At 34.2% G+C, this 24248-nt stretch overlaps 1 protein-coding gene across 2 annotated transcripts; it reads right to left on the minus strand.

The window, feature by feature from the left end:
* Nucleotides 1–8600: 8600 nt before the first annotated feature.
* Nucleotides 8601–12130, minus strand: LOC107946498 (probable WRKY transcription factor 61). Of its 2 annotated transcripts, none has more exons than NM_001400388.1 (6): nt 11900–12130; nt 11629–11718; nt 10693–10761; nt 9944–10483; nt 9746–9859; nt 8601–9662 (listed from the first exon to the last, which is right to left on the minus strand). In NM_001400388.1, the coding sequence occupies exons 1-6, from the start codon at nt 12020–12022 to the stop codon at nt 8760–8762; spliced, it is 1839 nt and encodes a 612-aa protein (NP_001387317.1). In that variant the 5' UTR covers nt 12023–12130; the 3' UTR covers nt 8601–8759. The 2 variants fall into 2 exon arrangements, with proteins under 2 accessions (NP_001387317.1, NP_001314442.2); NM_001327513.2 differs by having other exon boundaries at nt 10687–10761.
* Between the last annotated feature and the right edge of the window lie 12118 nt (nt 12131–24248).

The raw sequence follows: 24248 nt of genomic DNA on the forward strand, positions 1-24248 counted from the left end.
TTAGTCAAACAGTGAAACATGGGAAATTTTAAGAAAAATCTGGTATTGATTGGCCAAACCAAAAATTCTGAAAATTTTATGGATAGAAGATATATGAGTCTATTTTCAGGGAAAATTAACGGCACTTGATTTGGAGTTCCGTAGCTCTAGTTATAAATGATTTAGTGACTGTTGCTCAGGAAGACAGCTTGCAGTGAAATTTTGATTATGTGGTAAACATCGACAAAAAAAGTGTTAATGAGTTGCTTATTGATTTCTTATAAGCTTACTATGATCTGTAGGTGTGGTTGGCCGAATATTGTAAGGGGTTAAGACGTAGTTTGTATTTGAATAGTTAGATTAACGTGTTAGTAATCCAATTGTAGGCGGTTCGTGTGTGGATCTCGTCAGCATATCGTCGCAAACAGGTGTGTAACTAACACCCTCTTACTTAGTCTAGATCGGCAAAAGTCGAAAAGCCGAAATGCCAAAAACTGGTATTTTGTATATTTGCGAGTGTGCGAATGCTCGTGAGGTAAATCGATTAATGTTTTTGGTAAACTGCAAAATTTGGACTGTAAAGTGCATGATTTCTGTGCCCTCGATATTTTTGGGCTTAATGGGCCAAAATTGGAATGATGGGCCAAAGGGTCCAATTCGGTAAGAACCCTCGGTACGTGATTCTGTTAGTACGTGAAAAGTAGGAATATGCATGAAAAACTCTAAAATAGATAAATTACTGAAATACCTTTAAAAGTGGAAAATTTACAGTTTTACCCCTAGTAGATAAATTACCGAAATACCCCTAGGGTTAAATTGACCTAAATGCATGTTTGATTGTTGTTATTTACTGCATTCCATGTTGTTATTATCTGATGCATGGGACTGGGATATTGACGGAGGAAGTACTGAAAGTGGCTTGTCCACGTACTGGAGGCTTTGCCTCAATTTACTGTTAACTGAGCAACAAGGCTGCAACTGTGGAGTGTTGGGCTGGGTGGGTTGAGCTATTCCCCACATGGAGTGTATGGCTGGTACGAGTGGAGTGTAGTGGTTGGTGGGTTGAGTAGTCTCCCCAAATGGGCTTGCATATGTTTACTGATGTTGCATGTATTTTGAAATGGGCCTATGGGCCATACTGTTATCTGAATAAGGGGCTAAGGCCCAATTTATTGTAATCTGAAAAGGGCTCTGGCTCAGTACCACTGTTTCCCAAATGGGCTTGCATATGTTTATTGATGTTGCATGTATTTTGAAATGGGCCTATGGGCCATACTGTTATCTGAATAAGGGGCTAAGGCCCAGTTTATTATAATCTGAAAAGGGCTCTGGGCCAGTACCACTATTACCTGAATGGGCTTAGGCCCTATAGGCTTGAGCTGACTTGGGCTTCGAATGGGTTTTCCTTACACACTGAGTTTCCCCAAACTCACCCCTTTTATTTTCATCCACGCAGGAAATCCCCAACCATAGTGGGCTTGGAGCTGTGAGGGAATTCGGAGTGGCCACCCGTTCTAAAAGTTTGATTTTCTTCTGGTGAACTAGATATCCTTTTATTTACGTTTGAGGTTTTGAGTTTTTAAATGTAATAAGGCCGCCTAATTATTTTTGATGGTTTTAATATGTGTTACTAAGATAGGTAATATTTATATTTAACTGTTGAAATTGGATAGCTTTAGGGCGCGTTTTCAAAAACAGTAATTGATTTCAAAATAACACGAAAACAAGCAAAGCTTCCGCAATGAAGATATTTTCCAAAATTAATCACTTTTCCTAAAAAGAACTTAATCAAATTGGTTTCCTAGAAATATACATGACGTTAAGGTATGGCAATGGCGGTTTGCATGTCTAGGATTGGATCCGAAGGGAGTTTGGTACTTAAGCAGTCCGATGGACTCATCTCCTCTTTTCCAGTTTCGTACCTGGTGCTCAGCTTCCATTCACTTTAACCTTTAATGAATTAATCTTTTGAACATCAAGTACGATTTTCTGGACTTAGAATGGAAATTTTTTTTTTTACGTTTTTGATGTGGCATGCCGGATCCGGCCATAACGTCTGGGCCGGGTTTGGGGTGCTACAATAACCCTGATTAATCGTCGAAGAGGCTCCACTAGGTGTACACTCTCCATGGAAAATCCATTTTTTATACCCCCGAATGAAGCCATCAACAATTAGATGTTCGTAGACAACTTCACGATAATGCCAATAGATATTGCCACACTTCTTACACGGGCAAAGAATCATATTCTCTTGGCTTGAATTGTGAAATGCAAAATCTAAAAAAGATTGCACTCCATTTTGATACTCGTTGCTTGCCCTTGAGAAATTCATCCAAGTCCTATCCATTTCGTAGTTGTTGAAGTCTAAAGTTGGCAATAAGTTACACGGGTAAGTTGTTTATTATGTAAGTCTTGATATGATATATTTTTATGTTTTATGTAAGTTATGTAGATTATGTAAGTTATGAAATTTGAACTTTAAACTATATGCTTTTAAGGAAATTATTAGATTAAACTACATGTATTAGTTAAGTTATGTAAGTTGTTATGTACGTTATGTGAGTTATGTAAATTATATAAGTTATGTGAGTTATGTAAGTTGTTATGTAAATTATGTAAGTTATGTGAGTTATGTAAGTTGTTATGTAAATTATGTAAGTTATATGAGTTATGTAAGTTATGTAATTTATTTAAGTAATGATCAATATTAATACTATTTTGATAAAAATTAGTTATAACTTTTAAAGACATTTAAAAATATTAAATATTAAAATCAAACATTATTAATATAAAAAAATAGTAATTTGAATATAATAATATCAAAAAAGAATCGTAGTTTAATTTTTATAAGTAAATTGGAAATAAATTAATGTTATATAAATATTCAATAGTAAATGAGCTTGATAGAACTTTTTTCATGTCTTTTTAAATTTTTTAAGATTCATCATACGTGGCGTTGTTACACCTAGGGAGGATCCATTATATCTTACAGCTCGATATAAGGTAACCCGTCAGGTTTCCAGCCTATATACTTTGAATCTTTAAAATATTTAAAATAAGGTTGGAGAGAAGGTCAGCTATTGTTGTAATTTTAATGGACAAGCAAGCTACATGGTAATAAAATTAATTCATACTTATTCATACTTAAGTTGAATCAAATAATAATTAAGTTGAACCAAATATAAAAACTTATTCATACTTATTCATACTTCAAATAATAATTAAGCTACAAGAATCAGGTCTGGTTCAAGTTTATTTTAAGGGCTGCAATTCATATATTTAAAGTGCTGCAATTCATACATTTGATTAATGTTATGAAATAAAGGGTGTGCTTGTTTTTCTATCCCATAAAGGATTAGACATTTCAATCGCCAACCCTAAGGATAAAGAGAACTTTGCAAGGACTTTCAAGAGTAAGCCTATCAATTACAGTCCATATTCACTAATATAGCTATCATAGTTCCTAATGCATATATGATAAGGATATTCACAGTTTGATTAGTTAAACCTAGAAAAGCAATAACCAAATGCACAATCCCAAACTTATATTTGCTAATAACAGGTGGGAATAAACAAATAAAATGATAAAAAAAATAGAAGCTACCGATGTGAGGAGGCTTGAACCGAAAAACAAAGCAAGAAGACCAAAGATGACAGCAAAAACCGCATTCAAAATAGACAGGCAATGAACTCCACCTACAGATTTCAGTTGGGAATTTAGCATCCACTCCAATCAATGAAAGTAACATGCGCATATATATATAAAAAATAGAGAGATGAAAACTAGCTTGAACTAGCAGTCGGGTAACTACAAAGAAAACTTGGCTAGCAAATGAAAGTATATTCAAGCAGCTAACTTGTTAATAGCTTTATAGTTAATAACTTTCAAAAGGATGAACAACAGAAAAAAGATGTTGGTTATTTACTATGAAGTAGCACCTAGAACAGATTCAAATTCCTTCGTAACAGATTGCAACAAGTAGAACCATTTGCTTCACAACACAGCTTATACTTCATGTTGCAATTAAGAGGTTTACTTGAAACCTCCAAATGCAAAAAGTGAGAAAACAGTTTCTATTTTTTAAGGAATTATAACAAAGGACCAAAGTTCCAAAACCAATAAGAAATTAAATTAAATAAATGAAAAATACAGCATACCTATTTTTGAAGCACAGTAATTATTCTCAACCACCTTCAAACATCCATGCCTATTTGGAGCAGAATAAGCAACGGTAATTCCTGCATCATGACTAAGCCATTAGAGAGTAAGACAACAGAAAGCATAGTCATATCAAGATAACAGATCAACAAGCCAGGATAGTAACATAACAAAAAATAAATAAAAATGATAAGGAGAATCGAACATATACAAAAAAACCAAAGACCCAAGATCAAAGCAATTCCCACTAAATTTTTAGCACTAAATAAACTGGCAAATAACATCAAGAAAAAAAAAACAACAACAACAATAGCCTCAATAAAGCAAACATAAAATCATCAAATGAACATGTACAAAAGTAAACAATTCCAAATTTATGATCCAACATTTTCAAGCCTGTTTTAACCTAGTAATAACAAAGGAAAAGAAAGTCAAATTTTGCTATTAATCCTTATACTATGTATAAATTGTAGATTTAATCTCTATAATTTAATATCGTCATTTTTAGCCATACTTTTTGAACTTTAAAATTTCAATCCTAACCCAATTTCTATAGTCTACCATTTTCAATATTATTAAGCGATAAACACATTATCACATATGTAATCAGGGGTGATTTGCCTTGCCCCCAAAATAAAAATTTGTATTAACCCTTTTAAAATCTAAAAAATTGCAAATTAATACATGATAAAATGGTATTTTGTCTCCCTAAACTGATAAAATTGTGATTTAACCTTTCTAAAAATTATAAAGCTTTAAGGTTACAAATCAAAAAAACATTTTAGTTCTCATAAAAATTTTAATTTTAATTTCAACCCCTCCATAAAAATCTCTTCCTAGCTTCGCCCCTATTTGTAATGTTATGAAAACTTGTTATTATTACATAATACTCGCACAAAAAGGCATATTATTTTAGTTAATAGTTTAACAATTATTGTCTAAGTCGAGACTGAAATTTCAAAATCTTTAAAAGCATAAGGACTAAAAAAATGATCAATTGGAGAATAATGACTAAATCCTCAATTTTTGCATAGCACAAGACTAATAACTAAATTTGACCTATCAAATTTAACTGATATTGTTTAGATTAAAATTGAAAATTTAAAATTTAAAAAAATATAAAAATAAAAATTAACCAAATTCAAGCAACCTATGATTGTACAAGGGTTAATAGCAAAATTTGACCCTTTTTTTTATATTTCACCCAAAAACAAAAATACTTTAACTGAATCAAAATATTTACAACCGAACAAAAAAAATTAAAACTGAAATGTGAAATGTAATGAAAAATACCTTATTCACGTGATTGGTTTATTCTTTATGAAGTTAAATTTCCTTTTTTTTTTTAAAATTTTGTTGCTCTTCCGCTTTCTTTAAAGCCTTTGGCCCTTTGCAAGTTTATATTTGCAAAGCTTAAAAATTGTGAAATGGTAGTGCCACTGTGCCATTTCCATTGCAGGAACTGTGCTTGTAAGAAAAGAAGCAGAAAACAAACTATTAACTTACACTATTTAATTCATAAGTTACCGATTGGTTGTGGCAGAGAAGAGTGAAAGTGACGGTCGCAGTAGAGAAGACGGCGATGCAGCAGGTCGTCCAGTCGGAGTCTTCAACGGCAGAAGGATATTTCAATTTTGATTCGGGGAAATATTTAGGGATTAGGGGAAAAGTTAGGGATTTGGGGAAATTTGGGTGGGGGAAAACTAAGTTCTTTCGGGTTTAACATCATGGATATATTGGATGGAAAAAAACGACGACGTTTTTGTATAAAACTGAATCAATTTGCGGCATTTCTAATAAAACGCCACTAAAAACAAAGAACAAAACGCAGACATTTTGTAAACATTTAACTCATATTTGTGGCGTTTCCAGATAAAACGCCGGTAATGTATAGCTTATTGCGGCGTTTGGAACCAAATGCCACTAATAACATTGCCAAAACGGCATCGTCCACTAAAACCTTAATACAAATTTGCGGCGTTTTATATAAAGCGCCACTAAAAACAAAGAATAAAACGGCGTCGTTTAGAAAACACATAACATAAATTTGCGGCATTTTTGTCAAAGCGCCACCAATAACAAGTATAAACGGTGTCGTTTCTTGAACTCGTAATACATTTTTGTGGCGTTTGTACAAAGCGCCACTAAAAACAAAACATAGAACAGTGTCGTTTTGCTGCTAATGTATAACCTATTGCGGCATTTTTGAAAAACGCCACTAAGAACAAGGATAATACGGCGTCGTTTTTTGGACTCGTAATACACATTTGTGGCGTTTTGAATGAAAACGCCGCTAAAGCATAACATTTTGCGGCGTTTTGTGGAAAACGCCACTAATTACGCAGCATTAAACGGTAGCATTCTAATATCTTTTTAATGTATATTAGTGGCGTTTTTAATAAAAATGCCACTATTGTTTAACTTAATTAAAATTTGATTCACGTTATACCCTAATCTAGATAGCCAAATTTTAATGGCCAATGCAAACAACTAAAATGACAAAAAAATATGATTGTTAAGACACTTGTTATTCGATAACTCAAATAAAATGTTTTAAAAGAACTAAATTAGAATGCTAACCATAATTTAAGAGAGATAATTATGAATTCCAAAATAATATTTTTCATAAATCTAAAAGTAAACATGAAATATATGTTGAATTGAAAAGGAGATCAATTAACATTTTGATATATATTAGTCATCCATTTGTGAAATGCATCATTTTGCCATTTCACTTTTTTTCCTCTTTTATTGTTTTGTGAAATTTATTTTTAGGGTTTACAAATTTAGGGTTTATAATTTAGGGTATAAGAGTTTAAAGATTTAGTTTTTAGAGTTTAGAGTTTTAGGGTTTAAAAGGTTTATAGGTTATGGGTTATGATTTAGGGGTTAGGCTTTATATTTTAGGGTTAATTAGGTAGTTTAAGGTTTTAGGATATTGCTTTAGAGTTTAAGGTTTAAATGGTTTAGAGTTTAGATCATGGGTTATGATCTAGGGTTAGGCGGTCATGGGTTATGATTTAGGGTTAGGCTTCATATTTTAGGGTTTAATGTAGTTTAAGGTTTTGGGATTAGCCTTTAGGGGCAAAAATTCAATTGTAAGTGGAAATGCAATCTGATGATCATTTTCTTATTGGAACATTATAAGTCTCCATATTTTTTCCATTTATAATTTATTTTCAGGGTTTATAGTTTTAATGTTTATGTAGGGTTTAATTAGACCCTTATAAGGATTTAGTTTGTATGGTAGGGTAGTTTAAATAAAAAAATTTCATTTTAGGGGGGCCGAAATCCTTTCAACCCCGTAGTTATGTCCCTAATTTAATATGATTCACTTGAGATTGTAAAAACTCGAATTCAAGTTGAATTTGTAATTTGAGACGTAAAATTTTAATATTTAAGTTGGATTCAATTTTATAAGATTCAAAATAAAAATCGATGCATTAAAAAGTAGTTGATTAAGTTTGGTTTTGGGGAGGGGGAACTAATTTTGGAAAAATACTAAGGCATTTCGGGGATAACAAAATAGAGTAGTTAAAATAATAAATATTAGCGGCGCTTTTACAAAAACGCTACTATAGCTCAACCTTTTGTGGCGTTTGGACCTAAAGCACCACTATATCTCAGTTTTTTGCGGCGTTTTGCATGAAAACACTACTATTGCTCAGTTTTTAGCGGCGTTTTGCATGAAAACGCCACAATTGCTCAGTTCAAAACGCCGCTAATGTATAATATTTGCGGCGTTTTTCATTCAAAAGCTGCTAAAAGTCTGTTTTCTTGTAGTGATTACGAGCTCAATCATCAGAAAATGGGGCTCTCAAACCGTATTTTAATACCATTTACTTTAGGATCATTGCACTTGTACCTTACTTAACTATATATAATTAAACAAAATTATTAGACCAAATTTTAATATATTTCTATACTATAGTATCGTAAATATTAAATATTAATATTCACAAACACAATTATTTAGGAATTATAATTTCTAACATCAATGAAAAATCAGGTTGTTACAAGAATAAAGAGATTATAAAAAGAGAAATAATATGTTGATTAGGAAATGAATTACCTGTGGGGAGGGGTTTTGTATATTCACAAACAGTCGATATTAAATCCAATATTAATCTCAATCCTTGTATGGGCTGAATTTGGACGGATCAATCAATATTTTTGTATATTGTCTTGTACTTTGTTTTCCATTATTGTTCATGCTGAGCCTAAATATGGAAAGGGGAGGTTGGTTTTAGGGATTGCCTTTGGATGGTGCAAAAATGCAGATTGCAGACCAGGGAGGAACATTGACAGTTGCAGGCAAATTGACTTGTTTTCAGGATAAAGGATCCTCAAGTTATCTGTAACTGTCTTCATTAATGTATTAAATTTACGCTATGGTTCACGTTTTATTTAATACAAAACTTTTTCAATATTTGAACAATTGCGAATGACCAAATAAATATTTGTGGAGAAACCAAACTTGTTCAAATTTTCCATGCCTCCCATCCTTGTCATTGAGAGGAAAATTTCTTCAAACTTGCTATTATTACATGCCAATTAAGACTAATGAATAACATCCTTAATTACAAATTAATATTCAAAAAAAGAGAAGAAAAAAAAACAATCAATTGGTGTGATTTCCAGTATCACCAGGAGATGTGGAGGCACTCTTGGGTGTTGAAAATGGCAAAGAATTAGGTGGTAGAAATATCAAACTCCCTGGTTGGGAAGTTGTGGAAGGAGGTGGTTTGTTGAAGAAGCTTGAGCCACATCCATTTCCGTTCACTGCAAATGTCTGCTCTCCCCATTTCAACCTTTGTGCCAAGCTCTCCCCGCTACCACCACCACCATTATTATTATTGCCGGTTCCAATGATTGATGTGAGAGCCGCCGCTAAAGCAGATTGGAAATTGGGGTCTGTTGTGATTGCTTTGGTTGCTGCAGCGATGGTATCCGGCAATGGCTGTTGAGGAGGATTTAGGTTATTCTTTTGCATGAAAGATGGAAAAATGCTATTGTTCTCCATGGTGGACTGTGGTCTCCCATTAATGTTAAGAGGGTTTTTCATGTAGGGTTGAGTACTTGGACTACCATAGCTAAGAAGCCCATTGCCCCAAGACACAGTGTTGGATTCGGAAGAACCAAAGCTGAGACTTGTGGAAGCATATCTTGATGTAGTGGGATAAGCTGAAGAAAACCTATTGAAAGGAAATGATGAGGATGAAGATGGTGTTGAAGTAAGGTCAAGAGTGATTGTTGGGTGTGATAAGGCAGCCGAGAGTGAAGAGTTGGGCAAGTAGAACTTTGATTTTGAGTTATCAGTTAGGTAGACATTGAGCCCATGGAGGTTGGCGGTGGAAGTTAACGATGCAACATTGGAACCCGACGACGATGCACCAGACAATAGCATTGAAGCTGCTGCACAAGTGGTGGAAGCCATTGCAGTGGCTGACATTGGAAGTGGATGATTGTGGGTTCCTTCATAAGTTGTGATTAAGACCGACAAGTCTTCAGCACATCTTTGAACCTGTAAGTTCAGGGAGGATAACAGTTTAATTAATGTAGCCATTAATGGCTTAAAAAAACAGAAAATTAACCTTCAAAATTCACCTGTTTTCTCACAGGGCATGAAGGTGCAACTGTGCAACGATAATATGCCCGAGGGCAAGGGTTTCCTTTAGCAATCTTCTGCCCATATTTCCGCCATTGGCATCCATCATTCATCTGTAAAAAATTACAAGAACATTATAACCGTCAAACCATGATTAGTATAGTCGTATCTATATGCACTAAACACCATGATAATACCGTAGGAGTTTCGCATCTGGTTCTGACGCAAACCCTAGGTTTCTTAACAGGGTTTTGCTGCAAAACTTCATCGTCTCCGGTTCTGGTTGTCTTGAGAACTTTGCTTGGTGGCCATGTTTCCTCCTCCTTGAGTTCTTGAGTACTATTCACTGGGCTTGGATTTGGTAAAGCTTCATCATCTACCTCAGACTTAGAAGCTTCAAGCTTGTAATCTAAGCCAAGAGATAAACCTTCATTCCCTCTCTCCTCCTCTTTTCCATGGCTGCTGGATGCTTTGTTTTTACCATCCTTTTTCGAATCACTCGAAAACCTTCCAAGTGTAAGAGACACAAGCTCGGGTTCTTCTTCTTCTTGTTGTTGGTGGTGGCGGTCATTATTTTCTGCTGGTTGGGATTTCTTTGAATCTTGTCCAACAATGTCATAAAATTGCATTTGTAGCTTCTGATAATCCTTCATAATCCGATTTAAATACATCTTTAGTCTTTGATTTTCTTCTCTAACCTCTCCCATCTCAGCTTTGGCAGATTCAAGTTGATCATCCTATTTCCATGCATAACAAAAACAAAATACTCAGTTTAACCAAATAATCTTCTTTATTGCAAATATAATTCAATCATGTACTTCCCCAAGAATTATATCCTTATCTGAAAATCTATACCCTTATTAAAGCATAAAATTCATGTTTTTATTTTCATGGATACATACATACATACATACATACATATACATAAAACAAAGCTAACCTGCACCTTTCGAGTTGAAGAAGAAGCCATGGAGTACTCAGGTTCGGTTCTTTCAGTATCAGATTTTAGAGATACCTGTTTTAATATTGCACAATGTTGAGTTAGCATAAAATCAGTCTATTTATATTAAAATCAAAGCTGGAAGCCCAGAATGAAGCCAAGCAATTGGAAAAGTAATGGTGAGAATAAAAGGATGGGCGATGACTTCAAGTCTAGCATCGAGACAAGAAACATATACATTAGTCAAAATCTAGAAATCAAGGGATTTAAGAAAAATATAAAAAAAAAAGGTTGAAAAATCTAAAAAAGATGACTCAAATTTCTATGGCTTGATTGTTCATGTTTGTAGCCAAAAAATCTGTCTAATTTTATTGCTTCGTAGCCAACTTGGAATATTTCCCTTCATTTCTTCCACAACCAAATGTTGTATAAATCCAACTTGTCTCTTTCTTGTGTAAAACATATGTGCCAGATGTTGATTTACGAGATGGTATATGGTGAACTATCTAGGATCAGAAAATTTGCATATCCTTTTTTGGATAATGTAGAAATATATTGTTATTTTATTTTATTTTGTGCCAATTTATGTTAAAAATTTATACTTCTTTTTAGTGCTGTTGGATTTACGTGATTGCATACATAGGTATTGCATCCATAGTGATCACCAAATTTTTATGCTTCACACAAATTAAAATAGTTGATAATATGTTGTACAGACTGTGAATTAAATGATCTATATCTTATTAAAGGTCGATATTTTACAATAACTTTATCCAATTATATAATAGATATTGGTCATGAAGAAAACAATCAAACTTGTAAAATAACCATTCGTTTCAATCCACAGTAACGTGTACATTAATCAGAATAAATAAAATTTCTACTTGAAATTATTATTAAAAAAAAGAATTAATATAAAGCAGGATTTAATTAATTGTTTACCTTGTTGTTGTTGCTGCTGCTTAAATCCTTTTTTCCAGGGGAAGATGGCTTATTATCATCATTCTCACAACAGGGTCTTTTATCTCCTCCCTGATCATCAAAATTAATAACATGAAATAAATTAAGAAAACAATTTTTCTTTTATCCAAAGAAACAGCATGAAACTGCTAAAAACAGACATACGAAATACAAATCAATTTTGTTTATAGAAAAATAGAGGGAAAATATGAAGAAAAAACCAGCAAGGAATAAGAATGGTGTGTGTATTCACCTTGGGAACAACAACAACAGCGGGAGCGTCTTCATCATCAGCACAAGAATCAGCTATCTTCTCTTTCTTCACAACTGCACCACCTCCTATATCATCAGAGCTCTTCTTCAAATTCTCCTCCATTGAGCTTTCTCCTTTTTTTTTTTTTTTTGTAATAAAATCTCTCAAACAAACCAAGTTCGCTCTTCTTTTATAGAGAGGCTGCTGTATTTGACTCTCTCTTTTTTAACTGTTAAAAAAAAATGCAAAAACAATGGCTTTCATCATAACTCTTTTAATCACGGATTTATATTGTTATTTATCCATTTAATAATATTGTGAATTTCAGTGTATATATATAAAAATGACTTCATGCTCCAATAAACATTAATGTCAACAAAACCCAAATCCACTTGCATTAAAGAAAAAACTAAAGAACCAACGAAAAACTATAATGAAAAAAAAAAGGGAGTCATTAATATATTCATCCCATATGTAATAAAAAACTATAAGGAAGAAATGAAATTCAACTCTTTTGGATAACATGTACTGGCAAAGGGCAAAAGAATACAAAAAAAAAGAAGGGGGGAGGGGTTCGAGCCGCAATACACGGTCCCCACCTAATGTCAAACAATGCTACCATTCGTTGAAGTTTCGTACTTTGCGAACGTCACATGGGGGTATTGGATTGGTTCATGGTCAAAGGTTTTAACCTCTCCTCTTTTTTCTTTTTTCTTACCTCCGGTGACGGTAGCTTTGCTTTGTTTTTTTGTAAGACTTCGCTATATTGTAGTGAGATTCGGAATCTCACTCCGATGAAACTACTTTTAGTATTTATTTTTTTAATAATTCAAAAACACTTGAAAATAAATAAATCAAAGGGATATGGCTTTTTTATTTTTTATTTTTTTGAGTTTTTGACAAAGGATAAGAATTGAGATTGTCTATAAAATCTAAAATCGAGATTGATATTAGTACAAATCGTTGATCTGGCTTTCCCAAAGAGTGGAGGGTTTTTGGGTTAAAAAAAATGGTGGTGTGGGGATTGATGACAAACATGGGATAAAATCTTTTTTAAAAAAAAAAGGTAACCCTCCGAATCCATGCAGTTCTAACTTGACCTGTTTTAACGAACTAGTCCAAACGCAATTCCATTAATATATTGTGTGAAGAATTATAGCTTGAACCTGTACCTTTTTATACTTTTCCCTTCTCTTTATTTCTTTTTTATTCTCATGTTATCCCCTTCTTTTTGTTACGTTAAGAATTAAATGTTTTGGTTTTTTTTTTGCTAAGTCACATACATTATCTATATTTTTAAAAAATAATGAGATAAGGATAAATGATTATACAATATGGGCGTCACGTCATCCTATATTCTTTTTCAACTATTTAATGGTATTTTAATAATTTTTTTTCCATATTATTAATATATAATTTTGATTATTTTTTTAATGTGAACCTAGAACTTTGAATCTTAAACCAAAAACCTTAAATATCAAATCTTAAACCTTGAACCAATTACCTTAAATTTTATATCCTAAACGTGACATCTTAATTCGGGGTTTAAAATTTAAGATTCAAAATTTAAGATTAAGGTTAAAAAAAACTAAAATTATATATAAATAACATAAAAAAATTTTACTAAAATATTATTAAATAATTAAATATATATATAAAATGACGTGATTTCTCTATTTTATTCAATCTTAATATATATATATATATAAAGTGTAAATGTAAGTAAGAAAACCACGGCGTTGCAATAAATTTTTTTCTATAAAAAAATTCTGTTAACTCTACAATTATTATTTCAACTTTTGCTTCTGCAATGGACAGTTGATTGTGTATGCACAGTTTTGGTTTCGTCCATGATTTTGAAAAATGGCTTTGACATTTGCCAAAAACTACATACATCCGGTGTATAGATATTACAATATAAAATTTTAAAATATACATATATTAAATATTTCCCGTTAATTGTATTAATCATGAATAAAATCGTATTGTGTTTATCCTATTGGTGTTATATTTTTGAATTAATCCAAATTTATTGAATGCATATATATATATATATATATATGATAATAGGATAATGATAAGTGAATAAAGTAATTAAATTCGACTAAATTAATGTTAATTTGTCTGGTTTTTTCCAATTTTCGAGGTCGAAATATTTTATTTTATTAGATTAATTTTAGTATAAATTGAAGGAAAATATATGTACATACCAGCAATTTAATAAAGAAATTAGTCATAACTCATATGCATGTCAGTGCAATTTAAAACTTTTTTTAAAAATTCATTTAATTTAATATAACTATTTATAGATCCGTTTGATGCAATGGGATTCCCAAGTTGTGATATAATTATATTCATTTTTATAGTATGCATAGTTATTTATTATTTCATATTCAATTAAAAAGAATATTAAAGAGGAGCAGTATGATAGAAATCGATTCATTTAAAGAGATCAAGAAAGGTGAAACAGATGATCATATTCAAAGGTACTGAAATTCGAAATGACTTACCAAAATGCTATTTCAAAAAATGACAACACAAAAATTAACTATGTGTCTTGTTAAGAAATGGCTTAAAATTGGTAGTGGATTGTTGTTGTTGGTAGTGGGTTGTTGGTGGTAGTGGATTAGTGGATGGTTGTTGGTGTCCATTTTCAACCACAAATCTTTGCCAAAGTTTTGGACAATTATGTCCTTGAACTCTCTTATAAATAGAAAGGTTCATTAGCCATATTGATCATCCCAAACCAAGAGAGAGCAAAGCTTGTTCTTTGAAAGCTAGGATTTTAGCTTTCGGGTTTTCTATAGGGGTTGAGAGTTGTGAGGTTCTCGGGTTGTGTCTTGAGTGTAAAACACTTGTAATCTTCATCTTGTTATAGTGAAATTTCTTTTCGCCTCTGCCCGTGGACGTAGGCATTAAAGCCGAACCACGTAAATCCTTGTGTTCACTTTATTTTTCGTTCCGGTCAATTTACTTGTAGTCATATCGGAGTTCTCGAATCGATCCTTTCCGCAACAAATTGGTATCAGAGCGTAGTTGAAGGAGTGATAATATTTTCTGAATTGCCCTGTGACTGCAGCTTTGTCTGATCTTTCACATCAGGAAGAAAATATTATCATTCATTCAAAGGTTCCAAATTATGGCTACAAGTGTTTCATCGACTAAGTATGATGTCGAGAAATTTACCGGGAAAAATAGTTTCAGTTTATGGCGCATCAAGATGCGGGCAGTGCTGGTTCAACAAGGATTGCTAAAAGCATTGTCTGGTAAAGATAAATTACCAAGCACGCTTTCGGAAGAGCAAAAGGATGACATGCTAGAAAGAGCACATAGTGCTATTCTGCTATGTCTAGGAGATGAAGTGCTACGAGAAGTAGCGGATGAGAAAACCGCGTCCGGTTTGTGGCTCCGGTTAGAGAGCAAGTACATGACGAAGTCATTGACGAACCGGCTCTACCTCAAGCAAAGACTCTATGCCCTGAAGATGGAGGAAGGTACACCTGTTTCCCAGCACCTGGATAAATTCAATTCCATTATCATGGATTTGAATAATATCGATAACAAAATCGATGATGAGGACCAAGCAATAATTGTTTTGTGTTCTTTGCCTCCCTCGTATGAGAATTTTGTTGATACAATGATGTACGGTCGTGATGACCTGACTCTAGAGGAGGTGAAAAATGCCTTAAGTTCCAGTGAGTTGAGGAAGAAAATCACTGGTAAGGTGGTCGAAAACAATGAAGGCGAAGGCTTGGTTGCTCGAGGAAGATCCAAGGCAAAGGGTGGAAGTTCAAGTAAAAGCCATCCTAGATCGCAGTCCAAGAAGAGAATACAGTGCTACTACTGTAAGAAGTACGGGCACATGAAGGTAGATTGTCCGAAAAGGAAGGAGAAATCAGAATCACAGGAGCAACAAAATGATCGTGCGAATGTAGCTGATGCAGATTCTTCAAGTGATGCCGAGATCGTTCTTGCAGTATCCGACTCTTACGCTGGTGGGAGATGGATTCTTGATACGGGAGCTACATTTCATATAAGTACTTCGAAAGATGCATTCTCAACATACGAGAAGCATTCTGGTTCAGTACTAATGGGAAATGACCACGCATGTCAAGTCATGGGGATTGGCACAGTTCGTATAAAGATGTTTGACGGTATTGTTAGAACTCTAACTGATGTTCGGCACATTCCAGAAATGAAGAAAAATTTGATCTCTTTGAGTACGTTGGACAAGAAAGGCTTTCGGTACTCTGCTGAAGGTGGAGTTCTCAAGGTATTCTCGGGTGCTTTGACTGTGATACGTGGTAATTTGGAGCGGGGCCTTTACTTCCTCGATGGTTCCTCGGTTACAGGTGTTGCGGGAGTGTCATCATCAGATGATCTAGATTCTGACACCACGAAGTTATGGCATATGCGGCTCGGGCATATGAGCGAGAGAGGCTTATCGGTGCTAAGCAAACGAGGATTATTGTCTGGGCAGTGTACAGGAAAGTTGAATTTCTGTGAGCACTGCGTCTTCGGTAAGCAGACTCGGGTAAAGTTCAGCACTGGGATTCACAAGACAAAAGGCACAGTGGATTACTTCCATTCTGACCTTTGGGGCCTTCTCCGACAATTTCTAAAGGTGGTTACAGATATCTGCTTACCTTTATCGATGATTACTCGAGAAAGGTTTGGGTGTATTTTCTGAAGAGCAAGTATGAGGTTCTCATCAACTTCAAGCAATTTAAAGCTTTGATCGAAAATCAAACAGGAAAGAAGATCAAGCGATTCCGGACGGATAATGGCTTGGAGTTTTGCTCAGGTGAATTCAATGAGTTCTGCAAAAATGAAGGAATAGTGAGACACCGCACTGTTCGTCGAACACCACAACAAAATGGAGTTGCAGAACGCATGAATAGAACTCTCTTGGAGCGAGCTCGTTGCATGCGATCAAATGCTGGGCTCGGTGAAGAATTTTGGGCTGAAGCTGTTAATACTGCTTGTTATTTGGTTAACAGATCTCCGTCAACAGCTATTGAGCTGAAGACTCCTGAGGAAGTATGGTATGGTTCTCCTGCTGATTACACTGGTTTAAGAGTGTTTGGCTGCCCTGCGTATGCTCATGTAAATGAGGGAAAACTCAAACCGAGGGCGAAGAAATGCATATTTCTTGGATACGGCCAAGGGGTGAAAGGATACAGGTTGTGGTGTCCTGATCCGGTTTCGTCCAAGTTCATCATCAGCAGAGATGTGACTTTTGATGAGTCATCCATGCTTCGATCCACCACAAATTCCCGGGAAAAGGAGGAGTCAGATAGAATGGGAGATCACGGTGTTGAGAAGCAGGTGGAGTGTCAGGTGGACGCTCCAATTCCTACGGAAGGTACTTCAGTCCAGGATGATCAAGTTGAGGTGCAAGATTCCGATGAAGATGAGTCACCTCAAGAAAAACCATATAGCATTGCCACTGGAAGAACGAAGAGACAAATCAAACCAAATCCGCGTTACGCTAATCTGGTGTCTTTCGCGCTCAGTGTGGCGGAGTCCATTGGTATAGAACCTTCCAGTTATAATGAGGCTGTCACGTGTGATGAGTCGGCACAGTGGGCAATTGCTATGAGTGAGGAGATAGAATCTCTTCACAAGAACCATACTTGGGAGTTGGTTAAGCCGCCAAGTAACCAGAAGATAGTTGGTTGCAAATGGGTCTTCAAGAAAAAGGAAGGCATCCTAGGGGTTGAAGCAACTAGATTCAAGGCACGATTGGTTGCTAAAGGCTTCACTCAGAAAGAGGGGATTGACTACAATGAAGTTTTCTCCCCAGTCGTAAAGCATTCTTCCATTCGTGTATTACTTGCCATGGTGGCCAAGTCTGATCTAGAACTTGAGCAGCTTGACGTAAAAACGGCGTTCTTGCATGGTGAGCTCGAGGAAACAATCTACATGCGTCAACCAGAGGGTTTTACAGTTCCTGGTAAAGAAGACCATGTCTGTCTATTAAAGAAGTCTTTATATGGATTGAAACAATCCCCAAGGCAGTGGTACATGCGGTTTGATAGCTTCATGATTCAGCATGGTTACACAAGATGTGACTATGATGCTTGTGTCTATCATCGGAAGCTCTCAGATGGTTCGCACATTTATTTGTTGCTGTATGTTGATGACATGTTAATTGCTTCCAAAAACATGTCGGAAATCAACAAGTTAAAGTCGCAGTTGAGTGGTGAGTTCGAGATGAAGGATCTGGGTGCTGCCAAGAAAATTTTGGGCATGGATATTCACAGAGATCGCAAGGCGGGCAAGCTTCGTGTGTCGCAGAAGAACTACATTGAAAAGGTTCTTCAACGCTTCGGCATGGATAAAGCGAAAACTGTGAGTACTCCGTTGGCACCACATTTCAAACTCTCTGCAGAGTTGTCACCACAATCTGATGAAGAAAAGCAGCAAATGTCTCACATTCCATACTCGAGTGCAGTTGGAAGCGTGATGTATGCAATGGTTTGCACTCGTCCAGACATTTCACATGCAGTTAGTGTGGTCAGCAGATACATGAGTTGTCCTGGCAAGGAACACTGGCAGGCCGTGAAATGGATTCTCAGGTACTTGAGAGGTTCTGCAGATTTATGCTTGGTATATGATCAGAGTGACTGCACTAGCAGTGTCACGGGCTATGTGGACTCTGATTATGCTGGAGATCTGGACAAAAGAAGATCTCTGACGGGTTATGTTTTCACTTATTCTGGAGGAGCCATTAGTTGGAAAGCTGTGTTACAGTCTACCGTAGCCTTATCTACGACTGAGGCGGAATATATGGCGTTAGCAGAAGCAGTGAAAGAAGCATTGTGGATGAAAGGTCTAGTAAGCAGTTTGGGTTTACAACAGGATTTCACTGTTGTATTTTGCGATAGCCAGAGTGCCATACATCTGACTAAAAATCAGATGTTTCATGAACGGACCAAACACATTGATGTCAGATATCATTTTGTTCGGGAACATGTTACGCAAGGTGACATTGTTATCAGCAAGGTTGCTACCGAGAAGAATCCTGCAGATATGTTAACTAAGGTGATCCCTGCATATAAGTTCAAGCATTGCTTGGACTTGATAGGTATTCGGGATTGATTAGCGCCAGAGAGGCGTTTGGAAGAGGTGATCCAGTTCGAGGAATTCACTATGATGTTCAGCTTGGTAAATTTCAAGCCAAGGTGGAGATTTGTTAAGAAATGGCTTAAAATTGGTAGTGGATTGTTGTTGTTGGTAGTGGGTTGTTGGTGGTAGTGGATTAGTGGATGGTTGTTGGTGTCCATTTTCAACCACAAATCTTTGCCAAAGTTTTGGACAATTATGTCCTTGAACTCTCTTATAAATAGAGAGGTTCATTAGCCATATTGATCATCCCAAACCAAGAGAGAGCAAAGCTTGTTCTTTGAAAGCTAGGATTTTAGCTTTCGGGTTTTCTATAGGGGTTGAGAGTTGTGAGGTTCTCGGGTTGTGTCTTGAGTGTAAAACACTTGTAATCTTCATCTTGTTATAGTGAAATTTCTTTTCGCCTCTGCCCGTGGACGTAGGCATTAAAGCCGAACCACGTAAATCCTTGTGTTCACTTTATTTTTCGTTCCGGTCAATTTACTTGTAGTCATATCGGAGTTCTCGAATCGATCCTTTCCGCAACATGTCTAATATTAACACATGCTAGAGTGATGGGATATAACACTTCCAAAACTATGTAAGTATATGACCAATTCTCAATAATCATTATTAATCTCTTGCACGTAATTGAAATTTGAAGTCATAATAATAATTTTACACTCAGTTTCTTAAATATATAGATTTTGTAATAATTAAAAAAATTAAAATATATGATAAATTTATCTACTTTTTTCTAAATTTTGGAATTTAGTTCGTTTTTTTTTTTACTTTTTTAGATTTTAAAATATAAAATTTAATTGTTAAAATTTTAAAAAATTTTCGTTAAATTTATTGATATGATATTTTGAAATAAAAAATATTTACTTAATAATTATGTAACTAAAAAAATTAATTTTATAATAAATTTAAATTTAACAAAATAATTTTAAAATATAAAAAATAAAAAAAAAAAACTAAATTTTTTAAAATAAAAATACCACTAAAATCGTAGTTTACGCAGAGTTGTGGGAGTAATGGCATATAGCTTAAGCTATGAATTTAGGATAATTGGTGGCGGCATGTTAAACGCATTACACATGCACGACAGATAGAAAGTGGGGTTTGAAAAAGCAGAGGTTGGCCTTCCTACAGCCTACAGTTGGAAACGGCTGCTAATATCTTGTCGGTTGATGAGAAACTCTGAAGGATTAAAAAAATTTATACAAGCACAGATTAAATATTTTAAATTCATCTGTAATTCTTTGGAATAATTAATTAAAAAAATAATGATAAAAAACAACTAAAACACAAGAAAGGAAAATAAATAAACGGATATTTCAGTAATTAAAGTAAAATTTGAAACAAATGTTAGTTTACTTAATAACATTCTAATAAATTAGTTATATATCTCTAAAGAGATCAAATGTAAGTTTATTTTCAAGAAAATGCCATTTATAATTGTTATATTTTCATATATTATTTCCTCTTTTATTACTATTCTTCTATTTCTTTTAATTAATTTATTTATCATTTAAATTTTTAAAATTAATGATTTTTATTTTAAATGTAAATATTTAGCGTATTCATGTGAAAGTTAATATATAATTGAATTCAATATAAGTTTAAAAATATTCAAAACTTACTTAAATTAGATTTCATTTAATATCAATTAAAAATAATTCTAAAATTATTTTATAATAAAAAACAAGAAAATAAATAAAATACATCATTACTATAATTAATTTTTCATTTCACATTTACTTAATAAATCAATCTTAAAAATTCTGTGATTTCTATCAAGTTTGGTAAATGAATATCTATTATTTTATTTTTTTAAAAAATCCAACACGGATAGACTAAGAATTGTATAATCAAATAATTACAGTATAGCTAGATTAAGAACTAGAACAGTCCAAACTAAAACTTATATATGGCGGGACTCGTAGACCCACTATATTGTTACACATTGTGTCTCAAACTTAAATACTCAAGATTTAGGGTTTTTGCCTTTGCCAATTGTATATGTTGTTAATCCCTTTACTTATAGAGAATTTGATATTTAGTCTTTGTACTTTAAAAATTTAAAAATTAAGCCATGTAACTTTTTTTATTTAAAAATATCTGTCTAATCATTAAAATTATAAGTATATTTCATCAAAGTTTGTTAGTTTGGCATGTTGATTATAGGCTACCCTCATTTGACGTGACATATAATTGACAGAAAATAAATAAGTTTAGAGGACAAATTTCTGCGAAAACTACCAACAATGGTAATAATTGGCCTAGGATTTTTAAAATGGAAAAGTAGTATTTAAAGTAAAAGGACCAAATCTCAAATTTTTTAAAAAGTACAGGGATGAAAAGTATATTTTAACCTTTTAAAAATATACAAAGAGTAGAAACGGCGTTTGCATGCAGATAAAGACAGAGAAGACGAAATTTGGGTACGAAGGAGTCAGCCCGCGTCTGCATATCTATTCATTAAAACCAACAATTTCATTTTTTTGAAAAAAAAAAGAGTTTTTTTTCCTAGTTTCAACGTTTTTGTCAAATTCAAACACTGCCTACTTGCTTGAATAATAGTTATATTAAAATCCCTAGAAAAAAAAAAGAAAAAAGAGAGCACTGACCTTTTAGATTATATATTTATATATTTCCACAAATAGACAGAAAATTTAAAATTTAATAGATTTACGATAACATTATTTTACCAACAAATTTTGTTATTTGGAGGTTGATAGAAATGTCTATTACAATTAATAAGTACGAATTACAGAAGAACAAAACAAACAATAATAGATGAAGTATAAAATCAGGTGAGGGTGGACTAAGCAAAAAATTCGGTTTTTTTTATATATTTATATTCGTTTTACGGTTTATATTCGAGATTTATGATTGCTCCTTTCAATAATATTATTTTTAAAGTTCGCATCCAATTTCTTATTGATAAATAATGATGATTTTATTCTAGTTTATATATATTTAAACGTGAAGGATGATGTATGTGAATATGCATATTCAATTGCGTACGGATGCATGTATGGAAAAGGTCATATAATTACCCATAAATAATCCACATGCATAATTAAAGTAGTACATAAATGGAAGAAGCCCTTGAGTTAGTTTAAAGTTTAAACTATCCTAGCTATTAGGTCAACGCTTTGTTCTTTATTCTTGCTTGCGATAGTTTATAAGCATTACGTTACTCTAACAGATAGGTTTTATTTTTCTAAGCATCAAATTGTTTAGATTAATATAATCTATTTATTATATAAAACCAACTCCCTACAAAGTTAACATCGCTTTAGTTTATATATTATATTATATTTGTTTGATTAATTTTCTCTGTGTCTCGTTAAATGAAACATTCGAGTATTTATATTTATTATCACTGTTTATAATTTGACTCCACTGTTCATAAACTTGATCTCTTTCTGAACAGGCCTCGAGCATATTGAGCACATGTACCGTTCTGGGTCGCATCTTAGGCCTCACAGTCCCCTACATGTAAACTTATTGGGTGTATGCAAGTTAGGACCAGGAACTCCCCTCAACCCGTATGAGCTGATATCGCGAGCTCCCCTGGCTGTCCCCTCATTGTACGCCTTGCATATATTCATCTGGTGATGCCTGACCAGGTCGTGGATAATTGATCCGAACCTTATTTATATTTCAAGTTGGTGACCATTGGTGTTTAACAATACTATATTTGTTGCGGAAGCGACGATAATATTAATAACAATATTATCAGAAATATTTAGATAATTATTATGCCAACAATTATACTAAGAAAATTCCCAGTTAAATTGGAGGGGTCACAATGGTCCCGCTTAAAACCCAACAACTAGACAGAACTCACTTAGATATTTATAGCAATAATAACTAAATAAATATAACCAACATAAAGCTATTAAATAAAAGCAAACAAATAAGAAATAAAATACCAGAGTTTTAACGAGGTTCGGCCAATTTAGCTTACGTCCTCGGACACTACCAAATTAATATTTCCTCTAGAAATATTACAAAGGAGAAGATTTTGGGCTGATACAACCAAAGGGGGAGGGGTTCTATATATAACAAACCAAACCCCCTCCCTTTCTATCTTTTCCTAATGTGGGATATTGCCAATATTCAACAAATCTCCACCTTGGCGATATTCCACATCTTCGAACATCTTCTCATAACACAAACTTCAATAGTGTCTTCAAATTTGCAACCAATCGCCTTCTTCCCTTTTGGTAGTTGTGCCAGCTTCCACGTCTTGTTTTTCTCTAGAGATTGCATTTCCTCTTCCATTGCACCTAACCATCTATTATTCTCTAAACTCTGAATGGCTTCGGTGTAAGTGGATGGAATATTATCAACAACTGGAAGTGCATAAGCTACCATGTCAGTGAAACGAGCAGGTTTCTGAATTTCTCGTCTCTGCCTTCTGACTGCAATTGGCTCTGATTGCTGTTGAGGTTCTTGGGTAGAAACCTCTTCCTCATCTGACTCTGCATCTGCCAATGAAGAATCACTAGTGGTACCTTTTGCTGGAATTACCACACTCTGCTCAAACTCCACCTGCTGCGGAGTACACTCCACCTGCTGTGAAGTACTACTCACTCCTTCTGGATTTACCTTATTCAACATGGCAGATTCATGAAAGGTAACATCCCTACTGATTATCGTCTTCTTTGCCTCTAGACACCACAAACGATATCCCTTAACACCAGCATTGAAGCCCATGAATAGAGCCTTCTTTGCTCTTGGATCTAACTTTGATTCTTTCACATGATAATATGCAATAGAACCAAAAATGCGCAAGGTGTCATAATCAGTAGCAGGTTTTCCATACCATTTCTCCAAAGGAGTCTTGCCATTTATAGCAGATGATGGCAAATGATTGATGAGATGTTGAGCGTACGTCACAGCCTCAGTCCAAAACTTTCTATCTAATCCAGCATTAGATAACATACATCGAACTTTCTCCACAAGCGTTCGATTCATACGCTCTGCCACCCCATTCTGTTGCGGTGTTCCACCTACGGTGAAGTGCCTTACTATGCCACAATCTTGGCATATCTTCAGGAAAGGATCGCTTTTATATTCTCCACCGTTGTCTGATCGGAGAACCTTAATCTTCCTTCCTGTCTGATTTTCAACTTTAGTTTTCCACTTAAGGAAAACTTCAAGCACCTCATCTTTGTTCTTCATAGGGAACACCCAAACTCGTCTGGAAAAATCATCAATAAAG

This window comes from Gossypium hirsutum, chromosome A12 (assembly GCF_007990345.1).
Source record: "Gossypium hirsutum isolate 1008001.06 chromosome A12, Gossypium_hirsutum_v2.1, whole genome shotgun sequence".
NCBI lineage: Eukaryota > Viridiplantae > Streptophyta > Magnoliopsida > Malvales > Malvaceae > Gossypium > Gossypium hirsutum.